Genomic DNA, 21,741 nt, shown 5'->3' with positions numbered 1-21,741 from the left:
TTTTGGTTGATGTGCAGATGAATTTGACTTGGGCACCAGTGTTCCTGAATGCATCTGTCGTCCAGGTGTGCCCCCCCCCCCCGGCATAGTCTGATGCGTCTGTGGTTAGGGTCTGGGCAGCGTGGGGTTGAGTAAGGGGCAGTGCCTTGCTGTGGTTGCATGCTGCTGCCCACCAAAGAAACTCTGCCCTTAGACAAGGTATGATAGGAATGACAGTTTCCAAGTCCTGAGAATGTTAGCACCAAAGACATTTTAAGTACCACTGAAGTTTCCTCATATGCAGTCTGGCATATGGAACTAGTAGGATACATGAGGCCATGAACCAGAGAGCCTGCAGGATTTTCCTTGCGGATAGCTGGGTTCTGGTGGCCATTTGAGTGAAGTAGTCTGTCAGATAAGCTTGTTTTTCTGGAGTAAGGAACGCCATCTGGTATGCTGTGTCCAAGCTTGCTCCCAGGAATACAATCTTTTGTCTGGGGACTAGTTTTGATTTCTTTTCGTTGATGGTGTACCCCCAGGGAGGTTAGAAGGTTTTTTACAAATGTCAGGTGCTGCAACAGGATTTCCTGTCTGTCTGCCTGCCTGAATCAGGCATTCGTCCAAGCATGGGTAAATTTGAATTTTTCTCTGTCTGCAGTAGGCAATGGCTGGAGCCAGACATTTTGTGAATACTCTGGGAGCAGTGGATAAGCCAAAGGGAAGTGCAGAGAACTGATAATGCATAGATCCTACCCTGAAGTGTAGATATTTCCTGCAAGAGTCCCTGATAGGGATGTGCAGATAGGCTTCTTTTAAGTCTAAGGTGGCTAACCAGGCATCTTTGACCAGCATAGGAAGAAGCTGCAGCAGGGTGAGCATTTTGAATTTTGGTACCACCAGGAAGGTGTTTAGAATGGAAGGATCTACGATAGGGCGCCAAGTGCCCTCTTTTCTGGGTACCAGGAAAAGTCTGGAATAGAACCCTTGACCTATCTGTTCTGCAGGAAAAGGTTGAGTTGCCCTTACAGACAGCAGGGATTGAACTTGGTTTTGTGCCTTTGCCCACTGGTTTGGAGGAAGGTCTGGGAACCCTTTTGAGGTTGGCAGTGAGTGGAAGTAAAATTTGTACCCATGTGATACAATGTTGAGGACCCATCGGTTTTTGGTGATGGAAGTCCAGTTTTTTGCATGATGGGCAAGTTTTCCTCCTAGGGGCACAAGGAGTTGGACAGAGGTGGGGAGTGCAGTTGAGAAGTCATTGTGAATTCTTTCCGTAAGGGGGTGGCTTAGCACTCCCTGTTTTTGAAGTGGAGGCACTCCATTGCTTAGATCTCTGCATACCCTGAGACTGTAGTCTGGGGGGTCTGTTTCCCCTGGGTCTAGTTTGAAATGGCCTTGAGGGGGCTGGAAAGGACCAATGTTTTGAGGGGCTATGCCTACTGAATCTGGGAGGCTGTACTTGCAAGAAGTCTTTGATTGTCTGCATAGATTTAGGTTTTTCTTCCATCTTTTTAAGAACCTCTTCTGCTTTGGTGCCAAACAGATTGTCCTTGTTCAAAGGCGCATCCAGTAATTTTGATTTGATATGGTCTGGCAAGGTCTGCTCCTTAAGCCAAGCATGTCTTCTCAGTACAGAACCAGTGACTACTGCCCTGCAAGATGCTTCTAGGGTGTCAAAGCCACACTGCAAAGTATGCTTGCTGACTTGGCTTGCAGAATGCATAAGCTCTTGTAATTCTTTATTTTCTGCACAGTCTGTAAAGGTAGCTATTTTCTTGCTTAATAAGTTCCATAATATGTTGTTGGTACTTCAGCATGTGAAACTGGCAATTCAAAGCCCTTATTGCGAGAGTTGCAGAGGTGTATGCTTTCTTACCCCATCCGTCTAAAGCTCTGGAATCTCTGTCCGAAGGGGTGGGATTCTTAGCTGTAGTTGCTTTGATACCTTTAGGCCCCTGGGAGATGACCTCTAGGTCAGCAGTAGGATTTTTGAAAAGGAAGTTGTGAGAGTCAGGTACTCTGTAGTACCTGTCTAGTTTCCTAGGAGCTGGTGGTAAGGTATCAGGAGTTAAACAGGATTCAATAAAGACATCATCCATAACATCCAAGACTGAGAGTATTGCTAAAGGCTTATGTTGTGGCAAATCTAGAAATTCTCTGAGTCTCTTTTTGGACTGAGGATAGTCTTGGCATTCCCAGTGGAAATACTCTCTTAAAGTATGTAAGCTTTCACTAAAAGAAAAATTCTCTGGAGGAGAAGCAGAGAGAATGGATTCCTCTGCATCTGAATCCTCATAAGCAGATAAAGGCATGTCTTCATAATCACATACCTCAGAGTCGTCGGACTCTTGGTCTGTTAAAGCTGCTGGGGACAGGTCTCTTTCACTTAGCAGGGGAAGGCTGACTTGAGTGACTTCCCCTAATCAGCATAATAAGGTCTTCTGCCATTTTATATGTACACATATACAACATTACTGAAACATACTTTGCACTTGAAATGTATGTCTACACTGAGATGATGGGTTTTACCTGTATGTACCACACCCACTGAAAGATACAGCACAGTTATAAACATACATTTATTTTTTTCTCAAGGCAGCTTCCACTGCTGAAGTCAACTTACCACAGAGCTGAAGTTTCACAGCACTTTGTGCATATGAACATATGAACATATTTATAGAGATTGACAAGAATCATGTTTTGCATCTAAACAAGTGAATGCTCTCCTCCAAAAAAACTAACAAAATATTTAGAATACATTGCAGTTGTACTTTAACCACACATCCCCCATGACTGCTTTTGCAGTTAACATTTAAAACAAAATCAACATTCTACACTTCCAAATATCTATTAACAATGCAATTTGATATAAAATACTCCATATCACAGTTTTAGCCAAAACAGAACATTTAATACTGCCAGAGTATAAAAATACAACATAATGGCAGTACAAGTACAAAGCAATTTCTAATTTATTCTGTTTTTACATTTTTGCACAGGTAATACAAGCATTATAAAACATGTGACAATACATGAACTGTACTTAATTTGTAAAGTTTCATGCTGGTGTTTGTCTTCATCTTCTGGATGTAAAAGTTTACGTTGTAAACAGTTAGATGATGTGAGATCTCAGTAGTATTCGACCTCACCATGTTCCCTAAACAGGGTTTGTTTTTCCATTTGCACATTAGGGGAGTAAAGAAAACAGAGGCAGAATGTCTAATCTTGAAATCTTAGGTATCAGTTAGTCTTGGCCTAAAACAAACAATGAAAACACAGTCATTAACTGCAAGCCACATAACATAAAAACAAATCACAGAAAAGAAAATACCATTACAAGTCTTACCAAAAATCACAATTTCAAAAATTTTCTCTGATTTATGATCTCTGCCGTGCAATTCGTAATGATAAGTTTTACTGTTTACATCAAAGATCATCATAACAGCGTGAAGTCTACCTGGTGGCATATTTTTGTTTGCAATGTCAATGGCCCTGTAGCTCAGTGTGATAAGCAATACATGTATGTTTCAAGTTTAAAAGTGAATCTCAGAAGCCAGCGAATTGGCAAGTTAGACTCAAACATGATTGCACCTCCTTTAACATCAAATGTGCGCAGCTCTTCTAAATTGCAAGTTCACATTGTGGTATACAATTAAACAGCCATTTAACACAGAATCTAAATCCAAACATTACAGTAAAGGGAAATGCTACATAATAATGAAACTGCAGTTGATTATTATACAAAACTAGTACATCACCCTACTAAGTCATCTGAGCCTACTAAGTCATCTGATGAGTGCTATTTAGTGTTAAGTTTCAAGTTAGGATACATATAAACTGCATGTGCATGTAAGACAATATTAAAGTTAAAACAAAGTATAAAGACTTATTCTCACAATGTAAAGTTTGTAGTTAGTAAACCAAGAAAAGCAGTTTTTATATTACTACTCTGCCTCATAGCTCATGAGGCTTCTGCTTGCTTGAATGTAAAGGTATCAATTTCCTGGCTTTGTCAGTCCCAGAAAAAGTACAGTTTTGTACCTACCATAAATGTAGATGTTCGAGGATTCCATTGCTGCAGTCCTTACTATTGGGTATAGTCCGCATCCAGTCGGCCCGAATACCAGAGTATAAGGCTGACGTCGGTCAGGGCGCGATGGACTGGCGTCAGTGCGTCTAGGGTACTTAATCGCATGACCATATCCTCAGTCTTTTCTTGCCCCAGATGTCAGAAGACCCTAAAAAGACAAGGCCCAAAATACCTGCACCAAAAACATGTACAAAAATATAAGCATGTAAACTCACCTACACAACCACCCCTAAACACAGAGGGGAAGGAGAATCCTCGAACATCTACATTTATGGTAGGTACAAAACTGTACTATGTTCTTCGTCCCATTGCTGCAGTCCTTACTATTGGGTAGAATCCCAAAGCAGAGGTAAGGGAGGCTGGCAAATCATAAAGAAGTAGGAGCTGACAACATGCCTTGCAAAACAGCTGTGGCAAAACCAGCCCTAGACTTAGAGTAGATAGGAAGGTGATAATGCTTAGAGAAAGTATGCACTGAACTCCAAGTAGCTGCTTCCAAAATATCCTTAGTTGCCACCCCTTAGAAATGCTGTTGAAGTGGCAGTAGCCCTAGTGGAATGAGGCCTAATCCCAGCTGGAATCTCCTTGCCATGATGGGAATAACAAAATGCAATGCAAAAGCCAATCCACCTAGAAATAGTTTGTTTTGACACAGGCTTGCCCTGTGAACTCAAAGCAAAAGAAACAAACAACTGCTGAGACTGCCTAAAATCCTTAGTCCTGCTTAAATAATAACGCAATTGCCTGTGTACATCTAAAGTGTGCAAAATCTTTTCTCCTTTATTTTGGGGGTCTGCATAAAACGTAGGCAAATGAATAGTTTGGTTTAAAGCCACACTAGAAACCACCTTAGGCATAAAGGAAGGATGAGTAATGATACCCTATCCTTATGGAAAATCAAAAATGGCTCTACTGCCATAAGGGCCTGCAACTCAGACACCCTTCTTGCAGAAGTAATAGCCAACAGAAAAGCAGTCTTCCATGACAAGTATTTCAATTCAGCAGTAGCAGGCTCAAAAGGTTGTAGAGTAAGTTTTTCCAACACAAAATTGAGATCCCAAGCAGGAGTAGGAGCTGTACGTGGGGGCCTTATATTCTTTGCCCCTCTAAGAAACTGCTTGAACAAAGGATGCGAAAACAATGGTGGGTCACAATCATAGTGAGCGAAATTGCTGCAGCATGAATCTTAATAGAAGAGAAGGACAAACCTTTGTCCAATAACTCAGTAAGGTATTGAAGAGCTCAAATTAGGCTCAGAAACCTGCAAAGTCTTTGCTGTACTCCAAAATAAAAATCTCTTCCATTTTTCTGCGTACACTTTCCTTGTACTAGGTCTTCTAGCTTCCATAATCACATTTAAAACTTGTTGAGGAAGTTGAGACCTGCTGTGCTTTAATACAGAATATGCCAGGCTGTTAGATGAAGAGAGTGAAGCTTGACATTGAGCAGATGACCATCCTGCTGAGATAACAGATGAGGAATCAGAGGCAAAGGCCATGGAGGCTTCCTTACCAGACTCGGAGGAGTGGGTACCAGTGTTGCCGAGGCCAATCTGGAGCTATCAAAATCATCCTTGGCCTGTCTTGTCTGACCTTTAATAGTACCTTTGGAAGAAGAGGTAGAGGAGGAAAGGCATACACATGAAGGTTTTTCCAACTGAAAGACAGAGCATCCACTTTCCAAGCTGTGTGATGAAACCCCTTTGTGCAATACTGTGGCAGCTGGTGGTTTAGTGGAGAAGCGAACAGATCTATGTCTGGAGTTCCCCATGACACTGTCAATTTTGAAATACATGAAGATCCAGTTTCCACGGGGATCCATGATTTGTCTGCTTAACACATCTGCTAAGGAGTTCTGTGCTCCTGGCAGAAACCTTGCCTGAAGAGTTAGTTGGTCTCCCATAAAATCATTGCTTGCCTGCATAGAGGATAAGAATGTGTTCCCCTGCTTGTTGATGTACCACATGACAGTTGTGTTGTCTGTTAGAATCAACACCTGCCCTGGAAGAAGTAACTCCTTGAAAGCCATTAATGCAAACTGGACTGCTAACATCTCCTTCATGTTGATATGTAGATGCAGTAGTCTGGCAGGCCACTTGTCTTGTATCCACTTTCCATTTAGATGAGCTCCCAAGCAATGTCCGAGGCATCTGTCGTTAAAATCTGACTGGTCACAGAGAGTCCCTTGTTTAGGTGACATTCCTGAGCCCACCACAAAAATTCTTTTGAAGGCAAGGTATTATTTGAATGACAGTGTCCAAATCCTGGCAGTGCTGTGTCCATACATTTTGAGATACCATTGTAGCTTCCTCATATGCAGTTTGGCATTGGGAAGCACCAGAATACAAGATGCCATGAACCCTAATGCAGTCAGCACGACTGATGAGATAGTTGATGGAAGTAAAGTGATAGACTCTGTTGTTTGTCCGGGGTTAAAACTGCTGTATTCAGTCTCACACCCAGAAAGCACATGTCTTGAGAGGGTACTAGACTGCATCTTAGCACTGCTATAACATGTTCCAGATGCTGTACAAGGTCTTCCTTTTCTTGAGCCAGAATCAGGCAGTCGCCCAAGTAAGGATAGATTTGAATTCCTTGAAGCCTGAAGTAAGCTATCACTGGAGCCAGAACCTTTGTGAATATTCTGGGCGTAGATAAGCCAAAGGGCAATGCAGAGAACTGATAATGAGAATTTCCAGCTCGAAACCGCAGATACTTCCTGCAACTTAGCCTTATAGGCACATGAAGGTAAGCTTCCTTGAGATCTAGAGTTACCATCCAGTGATCTTTGCCCAGCAGAGGTAAAAGCTGTTGTAACCGCAACATCTTGAAGTTGGGAATGTCCAGATAAGTGTTGAGGAGAGATAAATCCAAAATTGGTCTCCACGTGTTCCCTTGGTACTAGGAACAGGCGAGAATAAAATCCTAGGCCCCTTTCTGATACAGGGACTGGCTGAATGGCCCCTATCTGGAGTAATTGAGAAACTTGCTTGTGAGCCTCTTTTCTTTGTGGAGGAGGAACGCCTGGCATGCCTTTGAAAGGGGCAGGCGATGGAAATAAAATCTGTAACCGTGGTGAATGACATCCAACACCCAGTTGTCTTGAGTAATTAAATCCCAATTTTCTTTGAAAAGAGACAGTCTTCCTCCCAAAGGAGCTGCCAGACGAGAATCTACTGGCAGCGGAAAAGACAGGTCATTGGGCCTGAAGGACTGACCCCTGCCCTCACCAGAAGACTGAGCAGGTGAACTCCTGTTCTAGGCCTAAAAGAACCTTGAGCCCTGCCCCTACCACGCCTAGACCTACCCCTAGACTGGGAATCATAAGCAGGATATGTCCACCCCTTAGCAGGCCAATTTCTACTAAACTGGCTGCACCTGCAAAAATCTTTAACAGTTTGCATAGACTTAGCTTTGTCCTCCATTTTCTGTAAAACTGCTTCCACAGGCGATCCAAACAACACATCAGACTGTAAAGGAGCATCCAAAATCCTTGTCTTAACATGCTCAGCTAAATTCTGATCCTTCAACCAGGCATGCCTAGAACAGAACTAGTAGCTGCCACCGAGGCCTGTACAGCATCAAAACCACATTGCAAAGAATGCTTACCCACTTGTTCAGACACATGAACCAAATCCAGCAACTCTTTACACTCAATACCTCCCGCCAAAGCATCCACCTAGATTTCAATTGTGAAAGGAGGTAATTCTGATATTTTAGCATGTGAAACTGACAATTCAAAGCTCTCATGGCTAGAGTGGAAGAAGTATACACTTTCTTTCCCCACCTATCCAAAGCCCTTGCCTCTTTATCAGTGGGAACAGGATTTTTAACCACAGAAGCTTTAACACCTTTAGGGCCTTGAGAAATAGTTTCTGGGTCCGCCCTAGGACTCTTAAACAAATACTTATGAGCGCACCCTATAATACCTATCAGGCTTAACAGGAGCAGGAGGCAAAGAGTCAGGGTTCAGGGAAGCTGCAAAAACATCTTCCACCACATTCAATACAGGAGGAATAGCCAAGGGCCTATGCTAAGCCTTTTCCTGAATCAGAGTAATCCTGGCCTTCCCATTTAAAGTGCTCCCTCATGGAATGCAGAGTTTCTGAAAATGAGAAATCCTCAGGAGGAGTAGCTGTAGGAGTGGAATCATCCACATCAGAATCAGAATAAGTAGGATACTCCTGCAAGTCTTCAGAAGACCCTGAAGCCTCTGAACACTGTTCAAAACTATCAAAGTCTGGTTCCACCCTACGCCTCTTATCAGGCGCGGGCATAGAACCTCTAATCATAGTAATCAAATCTTCTGCCATTTTAAGCATATGTTTCTTAGGTACAGAACCCGAAATGCTAGGAGAAGCCCCCACTGAAGCTAAACTAGGCCTACCTCTCAAAGAAGTTTTGGCAACAGAAGGAGAGGCTCTAACTACCTTGGGAAGAGAGGGAAGAACAGTCACCTGAGAAGCCCCTCAGCCTGGCCTACCTCCTGAGAGGGCACATCCTGTAACAGTAAAGTTTCTGCCTGGGACTCTATGGAAACTCCTGGCAAAACCTCTGGCTCCATTGAGCCACCTAAAGAACCGACGTCCGGGACTGCCGGTTCATCAACCCTAGGCTTCGCTGTTTTGTCCTTGCGCTTCTTGGGCGAAGCGGCGCCGGAGCATCCGACGGCATTTATAAATTGCAAACGCTTCAACACTAACCTGGCACAGTCTAACCTCCTCTTAATAGTTCAGGCCCTAAACAAGGTATACACAAGGTATGGTAATCCCTATGAGGTATCTGTTTCCCACAAGAAATACAGTTATTCACTTTTTCTGACATCCGTAAAATACTGAGGCAAGAAAAACCAAAATGTTGCCAACTCTGTTTCGGTCTGAAACTCCGTTTCGAAAGATTTCAGAACGTCAACCTGCACTCGCAAAACTGCTTCTGCATCGACCACGCCGTCATGCGATTAAAGTCCTGGACGTCTGACGTCGCCAGTCGCGCCGCCCTGACGCCAGCCTTATACTTTGGTATTCGGGCCGACTGGATGCGGACTATACCCAATAGTAAGGACTGCAGCAATGGGAGACGAAGAACATCAGCTAATTTTCCCAGTTGTAATCCGTATACAAGAAGTCAAGAAAACGGCATAAAAATACTTATGGACCTCAAGACACCCTTAACACCATAAAAATGCCTTCTAACAACACTGCTGTATTCAGACAGAGAAATCAGGGTGTAGCTCAACTGGGGTGTAACAAAGCATAAGAGTTTTAACTTTGTAAGAATACAAAATCTCATGTTTTAAGTGTCCATATGAACAGCAACATGAGTAACATTTTTTCTGTTATTTCTGCCTCTGTGCTTGCTGATTATCAAGTCTCCCACTATAACTCTTGAGCTCATTCTTTCCCAGTGAAATGATCACTATTCAGGTAGCTGACGAGGTTGTTTGTGCCCTTGCCAGTGTCTCAACAATGACACTGTATGTTAGCTAGACCCCAACCGACCTTGGTGGCTGGCATGGGTACCTGCATCATCACCATAGAGCCTCTTATACTTTCTCCTTTTGTATGCAAACTACACTCACATGCGCTATGAGCTACAGTCAACACCTTGGGAATACCAAGTCCTCAATCCCTTGTCCTAGCTATTTTGGTGCCTTGCAAGCCTCTGCTTGCTTGGTAGAGACTGGGTAACAAAGTAGAGTTGTGTAAATAAACTTACCATAACAGTAGATGTTTGAATGATCACTCCTGCAGTAGCCTTAGCTATATGGATTACAGTGCAATGAAAACGTATTTGTCCCCTTCCTGATTTCTTATTTTTTTTTTGCATGTTTGTCACATTTCAATTTTTCTGATCATCAAACAAATGTAAACATTAGACAAAGTAAACACAAAATCCAGTTTTTAAGTGATGATTTTATGTATTAAGGAAAAAAAAACTATCCAAACCTACATGGCCCTATGTGTAATTGCCCCTAAACCTAATAACTGGTTGTACCACCCTTAGCAGCAACAATTGCAATCAAGCATTTGCGATAACTGGCAATGACTCTCTCACATCGCTCTTGAGGAATTCTGACCCACTCTTCTTTGCAGAACTGTTTTAATTCAGCCATATTGGAGGGTTTCCATGCATGAACCGCCTTTTTAAGGTCATGCCACAGCATCTCAACTAGATTCAAGTCCGGACTTTGACTAGGCCACTCTAAAACCTTCATTTTGTTTTTTTTTTTTTAATGCCATTCAGAGGTGGACTTGCTGGTGTGTTCTGGATCATTGCAGAACCCAAGTGTGCTTTAGCTTGCGGTCACGAACTAATGGCCGGACATTCTCCTTCAGGAATTTTTGGTAGAGAGCAGAATTCATGGTTCCATCAATCACAAGTCATCCAGGTCCAGAAGCAGCCCCAGACCATCACACTACCACCACCACATTTGAATGTTGGCATGATGCTCTTTTTCTGAAATGTGTTACTTTTACACCAGATATAACGGGACACACACCTCCAAAAAAGTTCAACTTTTGTTTAGTCAGTCCACAGAATATTTTCCCAAAAGTCTTGGGGATCATCAAAATGTTTTTTGGCAAAAGTGAGATGAGCCTCTATGTTCTTTTTGGTCAGCAGTGGTTTTTGCCTTGGAATTCTGCCATGCATGCCATTTTTGCCCAGTCTGTTTCTTATGGTTGAGTCATGAACAGTGACCTTAAATGAGGCCTGCAGTTCTTTAGATGTTATTCTGGGTTCTTTTGTGACCTCTTGGATGAGTCATCGCTGTGCTCTTGGGGTAATTTTTGTAGGCCGGCCACTCCTGAGAAGGTTCACCACTGTTCCATGTTTTCTCCATTTGTGGATAATGGCTCTCACCGTGGTTCGCTGGAGTTTCAAAGCTTTAGTAATGGCTTTGTAACCTTTTTCAGACTGACAGATGTCAATTACTTTGTTTCTCATCTGTTCCGGAATTTCTTTAGATCGCAGCATGATGTCTTCCTTTTTGAGATCTTTTTGCCTACTTCACTTTGTCTGACAGGTTCTATTTAAGATATAAAGAAGTTATGTACTCACCATAATGTTCCATCTGAGTAGTCAGACTTCATTTGTCAGCAACCTGTGGGTTCCGGATCCGATACGGATCTAAGCCGGCAGCTTACCAAGCTAAAGGTCTGAGCTCCAAGCTCCTCCCCCTTACCCATACTACCCTGCAACCTCCTTCCAATCCTCAGATCGAGTTTGCCACCTGACAATGTGACACCCAACCACCTAAGCCAAAAGGACCTGACCCGAACTCTTACATCAGGCTTGCCACATTCAGGACATCGAGCCCAAACAGACAAATAACCATCAAGGTCAGGGGGGAGGGAGGGAGGGAAGGTTGCTAACAAATGAAATCTAACTACTCAGATGGAACATTATGGTAAATACATAATATCTTTACCTGAAGTAGTTAATTTCATTTGATCATCAACCTGTGGGACAGAATCCCCAGCTATCCAAATCTTGGGAGGCCCTTAAGGAAGGATATTCCGGAGCACTGCAGAGCCAAAAAAAGCCCTTCCTCTTGACACCAAATCTAGTTTATAATGAGTAATGAGGGTGTGAGAGGAAGCCCAGGTAGCAGCCGAACAGATATCGTCCAGGGAAACTCTAGACCAAAATGCAGCTGAAGTAGCCATAGAACGGGTAGAGTGAGCATGAACCGCTTCTGGGGCTGGTAATCCAAGTTCTCTATGAGCTTGCAAAATACAAAGCGAAATTCAATTAGCGATAGTCACTTTTGAAACTGGTTTTCCCAAAAAGGGTCTAGCAAAGGAAACAAAAAGCTGATCAGATTTACAGAAAGGTTTGGACCTATGCAAATAAAAACGTAACTGCCTGTGCACATCAAGCAAATGAAGTTTATATTCCCCTTTATTTTGAAAATTAGGGAAAAATACAGGCAAATTAATCGACTCAGAAGCAATTTTAGGCAGAAAGGATGGGTTAGTCCTGAGAGATACTCTATCCTTGTGAAACACTAGGTAAGGCGGTTTCATATACAGGGCTTGAAGTTCCGACACTCTCCTGGCTGAAGTAACAGCCACCAGGAAGGCCGTTTTCCATGATAACAATTTTAAGTCAACTGGTGCTGCGGGCTCGAATGGGGGTGTGACCAAGGCCTGAAGGACCAAAGTCAGATCCCACAGCGGGGAAGGATTTTTAATAGGAGGCCTCAGAAGAAAAGTACTGTTCAAAAAAAGTCTTGCAAATTCTGGCAGCAGCTAGGGAGCCTGAATTTCCCACCACATGAAAATGGGAAATAGCCACCAGCTGTACTTCCACTGTAGAAGAGCTAGCCCCTTGCCAGAAAATATGAGACAAAAAGTCTAACACCGCTGGAACCGGAGCGGTAAAGGGATCCAGATTTCTCTCTGAAGCCCAAATGGAAAAAAGTTTCCACTTACTACTGTAGACTTTCCTGGTAGAGGACTTATGTGCCGCTATCAGGATGGATTTAACTGGGGAAGAGATACCGGGAGTCCTAGCAACTAAGGGAACTGGAGTAAACAAGCTATGAGCTTGAGGCTGTCCAGTTTCGGGGGAGCAATTCCCGAGGGATGATGAATAAGACCTGGAATGGGATCCAAGATCCAGGGCAGAGCTAGGAGATGAGACCACAGGCAAGGGAATCAAACTTGACAAGGCCAGAATGGTGCAATGAGGATAACTCTGCTCCCCAACTGATGAGCTTTCTGTAAAAAGTTTGTCATGAGTGGAAGAGGGGGATACGCATAAAGAAGACCAAGTGGTCAAGCATGGACAAGAGCGTCTCTGGGGCTTCCCCCGTTGGGGGAATAAGAGCGAAAAACTCGCTGCACTTCACATTGGACGGCGATGTGAAGAGATCGCAGCAAGGCTGACCTCACCTGAGGAAGATCTGGTCCTCTACATAAGGGTTCAGAGACCACTCGTAAGGTGAAAGGATAGTCCTGCTCAATTTGTCTGCCAAGATGTTGGACAGACCCGGAATGTGCATTGCTATCAGAAAGCAGTTGGTGGAGATCGCCCATACCCGTACTCTCATGGCCTCTCGACAAAGTGGATAAGACCTGGTTCCCCCCTGTTTGTTGATGTACCAGACCACTGACATGTTGTCTGACTGGATGGAAATAGTTCCCAGAGGAAGAGAGGCATGAAGGGCCTGCAATGCTAAAAGGACTGCTCTCATCTCTAGAACATTTATATGCAGAACGGTCTTGCTCTGAGTCCAAGGCCTTGGACAGTCCTGCCCGAGCAGTGCCCCCCCACCGTAAGCAGGAGGTGTCTGTGGTCAATGTGGCTTGGAGCAAAGGCGCAACAAATGGGCGTCCTTCTCACAATTCCTGGGACTGAAGCCACCACGTGAGAGACGTATTGCACACTCTGCTCATAAGAATCGGAAAGTCTACACACTGATGTAGTAGAGACCACTGAACTTGTAATGTCCACTGTAAAACTCTCATATGTAGACGTGCACAAGGAATGAGGTTTATAGCTGTTGCCATGGACCCTAGGGCTCTCAAGACTAACTCCACTGGTTGTGCAGGGGACTGAAGGAGCGCCAATACATGCAGGGCCAGACTGTGAAATCTGTCTAGAGTCACAAACATCCTGGCCTGAAGAGAGTCTATTCTTGCTCCTATGAAATCTAGAATTTGAACAGGTTGGAGGGAAGACTTCTTGAAATTTATCATGATCCCCAGCAGGGTAGATAACTGAAGGAAGAAATCCCTGGCTAGTACAAGCTGATGCCTGGTGGAGGCAGAGAGAAGCCACTCATCCAGGTACGGAAAGACCTGAATGCCCTGAAGCCTCAGGTGGGCCGCTATAACTGCCATGACTTTGGTAAACACCCTGGGGGCTGTGGTGAGACCGAAGGGTAGGACCCTGAACTGGTAATGACTGGCTCCTAGCCGAAAGCAGAGGAACCTCCTGTATCACCTGTCCATCCGAATATGGTAGTACGCATCGTTGAGGTCTATCGAGCACATCCAGTCTTCCTCCTGCAAGAAGGGCAGGATGGATTGTAGAGTGACCATCCGGAACTTTTCCTTAGCAGCGGATAGGTCGAGAATTGGCCTTAAGTCCCCCGTCTTTTTTGGCACCAAAAAGAACCTGGAATAGATGCCTAAGCTGGACTGGTCTGGGGGCACTGGCTGGATTGCTCTTTTTTCTAGCAGCTTTCTTATCTCCAAAGCTGCCGCCTCCCTTTGAGCAGGTGGGACGTCCGGGAGGCGTCTTGTACAAAGTGAGTTGTTTATGAAGGGAATAGAATAACCTATGGATATTATTTGAAGAACCCAGCGATCTGATGTGATGGACTCCCATTGGGCTAGGTGCCTCGAGAAGTGCCCCCCCGACTATCTCCAGATAGGAGCAGTCGGGCAACCTCTTAGGGCTGCTGTGCGGGTCGGTCGGAAAAGGGTTCCCGTGACCAACAGTTCTTCGATCCCCCTCTGTCTCTGGGCCGGCATCCACCTTGTCCCCCTCTGCCTCGGGGGAGAAGGAATCCTGAGTGTTTCGGGACTGCTGATATTTCTGGAACCACAGCTTCTTTTGCCCTCGCTGGTTCCTGGAGAAGAACCTTTGAGGGTTACAGAAGCAAATCCTGATGGCTGACAGCGTTTTCCCGTCCTTCTCACTCTGGACAAGCGCATCTCGGACAGTCTTCCCGAACAGGGTTGAAACATCAAAAGGGGCATTAGCGAAGGACGCCTTGAAAGGTTCCAAAAGATCTCAAAGCCAGAGCTAGGCATGACGCCTCATGGCAATACCAGACCCGGCTGCCCTAGCAGCTCCCTTGGTGGCATGAGAGAGTAAACGCATGGACGTATTTGACACAGATTTGAGAGTGGCCATATAAGCCGAGAAAGTCCGTTTATCCTCGGCCGAAATGGACTCCAGGGGGGACTCAGCATACTCTTTCACAAGGGCACGCTGCAGTCTGATTATGTGGGCCATGTAATTCAGCGCCCTTACAGCAAAGGTAGCTGAAGCAAAAGTCCACTTTCCAAGAAGATCCATCGCCCTGGACTCCTTGTCCGGGGGATGGACTGAGGAACTTTCCTGGGCGAGTTCTTTTTTGGTGGCCGCTGCCACCACCATGTCATCAACTGGGGAACCCTTACTCCATATGGCTTTGTCTGCAGGAGGACTCAATACCTTATTGGGCCATTTGGGTATTGGCTCTACAGTGTCCGGTTCCTTCCAGGCTCTGGTAGTGATAAGGTCCACCAGAGGGTCGGCCGGGGGGACACCCAAGATGTATTGAACGCCTCCAGAAATACTGACTCGTCTGAGGAAGGTTTTTGGGAAGACCAACCCCCCGATAAGAATTTTGCTCTGCTTCTCCTATACACTCTTGACAGGATTTAATTTTTAAATTTACAAAAAAAACTTCTAAAAAGGTGAAATTAAGAACCGGAAACTATTTGGGACTGTCTGGTAAAAACAAAAATTCGCTTTTTTAAAATTTTCTGTAAAAACCTCAGCTTGAAAATATCAAATGAAAATGAGTCAGGCAACATTTCAAGAAGTTACTGTGAAGAAGGAGCTACAATCTATCATCAACAGTATTCAGGACTTACTGTTAAAATTGGATAAACTAGCCTCTATGCAAGGGCGCCCGCCTGGAACTGGCTGGCTGAGAAATTAATTTTATTTTAATTAAAAAAAAAAAAAAAAAAAAAAACTTTTTTTTTTTTAAAGGGCGTTCCCCTTTAAGAACGCCCTTTGCATCCCTTCCAGTCACACAGGCGCAACCTGTTTTCATCTTATGTGTCTGTGCGACCATTGGTTTATGTCTTTGTCTTTCACGCGCCTACAGGGAATTTGAATTCCAGAGGACGTTTGGACTGCGGACGCGCCATATGAATGTAGAAGTGAGAGGTAGGTGTGTGCGTGTGTGTGTTTTATTGTTTAAGAGATGTGTGTGTGTGTGTGTGTGTGTGTGTTTGTAACAGGAAGGGAGGTGTGTGCGTGTTTGTAGGTGAGAGGGAGGTGTGTGTGTGTGTGTTTGTAAGAGGGAGGGACTAAGATATGGTGCGGGACAAAAGAACAGAGGGAAGACGTAGCCTTTGCACAGAAAGCTGGGGACTAAACTGGAAAACCTCATACTGTGAGGCAGCATTGCTGTAGGGGATACGTATGAAGCACTGCAAAGTAAGGTTAATTTTCACAATACACAAAGTTCTGACAGTTAAGGTGCTGGGAGGCACATACAGGACCCTAGGGCATACTGTTCATTTACAGGCCGCAAAGGGTACTGATAGGTAAGATGGGTCTGGGAGGGTACATAAGAAAACACCACATCATTCTGTCAATTTCCAATATGCACAAAGCACTGAATGTTAAAATGGTGCTAAGGGTACATACTAAATATCACAGCATAGTGTTCCTTTCCATAGTACAAAGATTAGTCACACACAAGATGGTGTTTGGGGTATGGGGTGGTATATATGGGCCTCCAACTGCATGCTGTTCATTTCCACAATACACAAGTTGCTGATAGACAAGATGGCGATGGGGGTTACATATGAAATAATACAAAAGGTACTGACAGACAAGATGGTGATGGGGACACACATTAAACGCTATAACATACATTCACTTTCAAAGCACACAAGGTGCTAATAAATAAGATGGTGCTGGGGGGTGGCATCACATGTGATAGTATATGTTATTAAAGTAAAAAGTATTGTCAATACTGTAAATAAATACAAAGGATGTGTACACGAGATAGCTGGTGTTTGGGAAGAAAAAGAAAGTGCACACACATGAAAATAGTACAAAGGATGCATACATGGGACAGCTGGTGTTTTGAAGAAAAATATAAAGTGTGCATGAGTGAAAGGAGGTGATTATTAAAGTCAAAAACATAAGGTGCAAATCTTTACTTTGTATTAGGAATTTACATAACCTTGTAGTAATATATGTATGTATATATATATATATATATATATGTTTAAAATATTTCAGCCTTTTCGTTTTGGAAATACTGACGTAACCGGCTATACTACTACTGCAAGTGTGTTCTTATTAAATCGACGCATGAGATGTATGTATATTTGACAATTTCTCATATTAATTTACGATGCTGCCATTGGTTGTTACTGCTGTTGCCAGATTTATTGTCTGCGTCATGCTATCATTTTGTTTTTGTCTGTGAAATGCTTGCTGTCATTTATGTTATTACTACTGTATGATTTCTGCGCTCTTTCATTTTTGTTTGTGTAATAGCCAATGTTGTGGCTAAGAAGGGTGCTCAGAGTTCATTTATTTGATCAGCAAATGATAAATAAAAGTTAAAATAAAGTAAGAAAAGAAGCTTATTACTGTTGTCCTAGCCCCATATTCTGTTACCATTGTAGACCAAGTAGACCACAACCCTTTTATCCATATTTAGTAACCAGACAACCTTTATGATCATAATATTCCCTGAACCAGAGATATAGCTTATCATTGTTATTTGATTGGCATAGGTGGTGTTGATATAATGGGGTTTATAATGCTAACCTGTTCACTGATATATGTATCGGTTCAACATCATTTCAGACTAACAGAGTAATTGATGATTCTTAATCAGCATGGGATTTCCAGCTGCATGCAGTTAATAACTTCAGTCGAGCTTCTAATCCGACAATATTCTTTCAACATTTGCAATGCTTTCCACGGTTTACTGCTCCACATTAACTTACTATTATCTTTGCCTTTTTATTTATACCTTTAGCATTCTTGTTGTAAAAGACTCTGCATGCTGTACTTGCCCAGTACCCTTTACACAGTTTACTTCTGCATATTATCTGTGTATTGTTATTCATACTCAGAACATTTATACACCACTAGACTTCTGCATTTTAAGGTACATTTTTAACTATAATCCATAGTATGTTTGTCTGGCAGAAAGACACATTCATCTTTCCTCTGTTTTTCTTCTGGAATACGTAGTTCAAAAATTATTAATGGAAGAGTACCTGTTTTTGTGTTAAAGCATTTGTATTCTTTTTCTTGGCCCTGCACATAAATGCAGATGGTTTACAGGATGCAGACATCCCACTGACACAGAGGCAGGGCAGGCTGGTCTGTGTGTGCTGTTGGTGACCAAATTAGAGTGTAACACCTGGTCACTGTGATGTAATGAAAGGACTATCTCTGGGTCAAAATACAGCTGAGAGCTCATTCAGATTTCTGTTACTGACATACAGCAGAATCTCCAAAACTTTTTGTGTTCCATGCCTCCTCTTCCCCTAGCAACAGATTCACATACACAAAATGCAGATGTGTTGTTAAGGAAAGATGTGAACTTTCTGCTGAGTTTTACTAAGAGAAAGAGCTTTTTGAGTTCTCAAAGTGGATATTAATATTGAAAAATCTTATGTATAATAATTTTGAAATCTGCAATAGAAGTTATTTTACAAGATCTTTTTTTTAAGTTGATGCAATGAATATCTTTGAATATGAGGACAAGAAACAAGAGACTTATCAGTACAGTTCTGTCTCAAATGGTCAAAAATAGAAAGCCTGATGTGACATTTCCCTACATTCTCTTGCTGTCACCCTGACTTAACTAAAATGAGGTTTCTATTAGTAATATCTATCTTTTTGTGAAAAAATAGAAGTTATGTTCTTACCATAACGTTCCATGTTAGTTGTCTTCTTCTCGCCTTCTTCTTGCTGGATGGGTTCGGAGCCGACCCCGCGCCCGACTCGGCCACTCTAAAAGCTCGAGAGTTGGTTCCACCGGCTCGAGGCTCCCCTTATATCCCACAATGCTAGGCGAGAGTTACCTCAGATCTCGTTTGTAAGCTAACCCAGCTTATACCAAAAAACAGTATAACAGTGAAACAGAATCCACCTCTAACAGCAGGAAGAAAAGGGGTGACCTATATCCTGAAACAAGAAATATGCATAATAGCATATGACTAAGAAAGAGGTGGTAGAAAGAGAGGTCACGATCACAACTCCTCTAGGTCTGTCCAGGCCAGGGGGAAGGAGGGTGGGATGCAAGAAGAAGGCGAGAAGAAAACTAACATGGAACGTTATGGTAAGAACATAACTTCTATATGTTAAGTTGTCTATCTCGCCTTCATTCTTGCTGGATGGGACCGCGCCCCTAGCACCTTGTCCCGGCCGGCCTAACGGAACAGACTCCTGAGAACAGTGGAACCAAAATTAGCTCTATGCCTAGAAGCTAAATCCAACTTATAATGGGAAATAAAAGTGTGAGGAGTAGCCCAAGTAGCCGCTGCACAAATGGTGTCAATAGGCAGTCTGTCTTGGAAGGCTAGAGAAGTAGCCAAAGCTCTGGTGGAATGGGCTTTAGGTTTATTAGGCAGTTCTTGGTGTCTAATTTCATAAACAAGGGTAATCAGAGATGTTAGCCATCTGGATAAAGATACCTTTGAAACTGGAAGTCCCTTTCCGCTTTCCGCATAGGAGACAAACAGCTGATCAGATTTTCTGAATAGTTTAAATCCTGTCCAAGTAGTACCTTAATTGACGATGAACATCCAGGTAGTGTAATTTTGTTCAGACCTATTTGAATACTCCGGAAAAAACAGGGAGGTCAATGCATTGGTTTAGATTTGATGTTGAAACCACCTTAGGCAAAAGGACGGGTTAGTTAAGTGAAACTCTGTCCTTATGGAACACAAGGTAAGGAGAACGACAACTGAGTGCTTGAAGTTCTGAAATTCTTCTAGCTGATGTGATAGCCACCAGAAAAGAGTTTTCCATGATAATAGCTTTAAGGAACATGAAGCTGCAGGTTCGAAGGGAAAGAATCAAAGAAGCAAGAACTAAATTTGGGTCCCAAGGAGAAGGAGGATTTCTGACAGGAGGTCTGAGAAGAAAACTCCTTTCAAAAGGCTTTGCAGAGTTTGTGGGACATTAGGGCAGATTCAGAAATACCCACATGGAAATTAGAAATAGCCGCCAATTGAACCTTAAGAGTAGATGGAGATGAACCTGCATGGAAGAGTTCAGCAAGAAAATCAAGGACTAGTTGGATGGAAGCGGTGAAAGGATCTATGTCCTTTCCTTGCGCCCAATATGAGAAGCGTTTCCACTTACTCAAATAAATCTTTCGAGTGGAAGATTTGTGGGAAGCTATCAAAATATCTCTAACAGAGTGAGATAACTGAGGAAGCCTGGCTACTGTTGGAAGTGGAGGAACCAAGCAGTGAGGTTCAGAGAGGGAGGAGCGATGAAGCTGACCCGACTGATGGATCAAAAGATCTGGAACTAGGTCCAGGTTCCACGGTCGCTCAAAAGAAATCGATGTAGAAAGGGAACCACACTTGTCGAGGCCAGTAAGGCGCAATGAGGATCAATGAGGCCTTCTGAGCGATAGCTTTCTGTATTACTTGAGAGATCAGTGGAAAGGAGGAAATGCATACAGAAGTCCCTGGGCCAAACTTGGACTAGTGCGTCCCTGCTGGGTTGGCCTGGTAAAGGGAATAGAGTGAAGTATTCTCTGCACTTGCTGTTTTGGGGAGTAGCAAAAGATCGCAGCAAGGCTGACCCCACTTGAGAAATATCTCTCTCACTACAGAGTCTTTCAGAGACCACTCGTGAGGCATAAGAATAGCTCTGCTCAACTTGTCCGAATGTGATTGGACTTCCGGGATGTGAGTTGCTATCAGAAAACGCTGAGAAGAAATCGCCCATTGCCACAGTCTGAGTGCTTCTCGACACAGGGGTATGATCTGGTTCCGCCTTGTTTGTTGATGTACCACACTACAGACATATTGTCTGTCTGGATTGCAATCGTTCCCAAGGGAAGAGAGTCTTGAAGGGCTTGCAACGCTAAGCACTGCTCTCATCTCCAGAACATTTATGTGCAAGTGGCATTCGTTTGGTTGCCATGTGCCCTGGACTGTCCTGCCCTGATAATGCCCCCACCCGATCAGGAGGCATCCGTTGTCAGAGTAGCAACCGGAGGAGGTGGAACAAATGGTCTCCCCAACAGGAGCTGGGGAAGACATCCACCACATGAGATGCTTTTTGCACTTGCGTGATCATAATGGTGTGAGACATTGGAAGTTCCTGGTATGACCATTGAGAAAAGAGCATCCACTGAAGGATCCGCATGTGGTATCTGGCCAATGGGAGGAGAGGTATGGCGCTGCCATAATTCCCAACACCTTTAGAACTAACCTGGCTTTGGCTCTGTTGTTGTTGAGAAGTAGTGACACCAATTTTTGAATGTCTAATATCCTTTGGTTCGTTAGTGTTGCAGACATGTTTACAGTATCTAAATTTAGCCTATGTAGGTAATAGTACGACAAGGCGACAAAACAGACTTTTCGCAATTTATTGAGATACCCAATTTTGACAGGCGAAAAGTGTAATCTCTGGCCATCAGAAGGAGATGCTTGGTGGGAGCTGTGAGGAGCCAGTCGTCCAAATATGGAAACACCTGGAATCCTTGTCGTCTCAGGTGAGAAGCTACCACTGCCATGCATTTGGTAAACACCGGGGGCAGTGGTGAGACCAAAGGGCAGGGCCCTGAATTGAAAATGACTGGTTCCCAGCCTGAAGCGGAGGAATCTTCTGGAGCGTCTGTTCATTTTATGTGATAGTACGCGTCCTGAAGGTCTATAGAGCACATCCAGTTTCCTTTTCCCAATAGGGAAGAATGGATTGCAGCGTGACCATCCGAAA

The 21,741-nt window shown here is 43.6% G+C and overlaps 1 protein-coding gene across 1 annotated transcript in view; it reads right to left on the bottom strand.

Moving 5' to 3' along the window:
- Positions 1–2,544: 2,544 nt before the first annotated feature.
- The window catches only part of PTPN2 (protein tyrosine phosphatase non-receptor type 2), a 2,647,405-nt gene continuing 2,628,208 nt past the window's right edge, over positions 2,545–21,741 (bottom strand). Inside the window, exon 10 of the mRNA XM_044067190.1 lies at positions 2,545–3,234. Within this exon, the coding sequence (XP_043923125.1) occupies positions 3,213–3,234 (22 nt within the window). The 3' untranslated portion in view covers positions 2,545–3,212. The remainder of the gene's footprint in view (positions 3,235–21,741) is intronic.

Source organism: Protopterus annectens, chromosome 3.part1 (assembly GCF_019279795.1).
Source record: "Protopterus annectens isolate FY-2018-M chromosome 3.part1, PAN1.0, whole genome shotgun sequence".
Lineage (NCBI taxonomy): Eukaryota > Metazoa > Chordata > Ceratodontiformes > Protopteridae > Protopterus > Protopterus annectens.
Note: the sequence above shows the minus strand (reverse complement) of the source record. Positions and strands in the feature narration are given on the sequence as shown.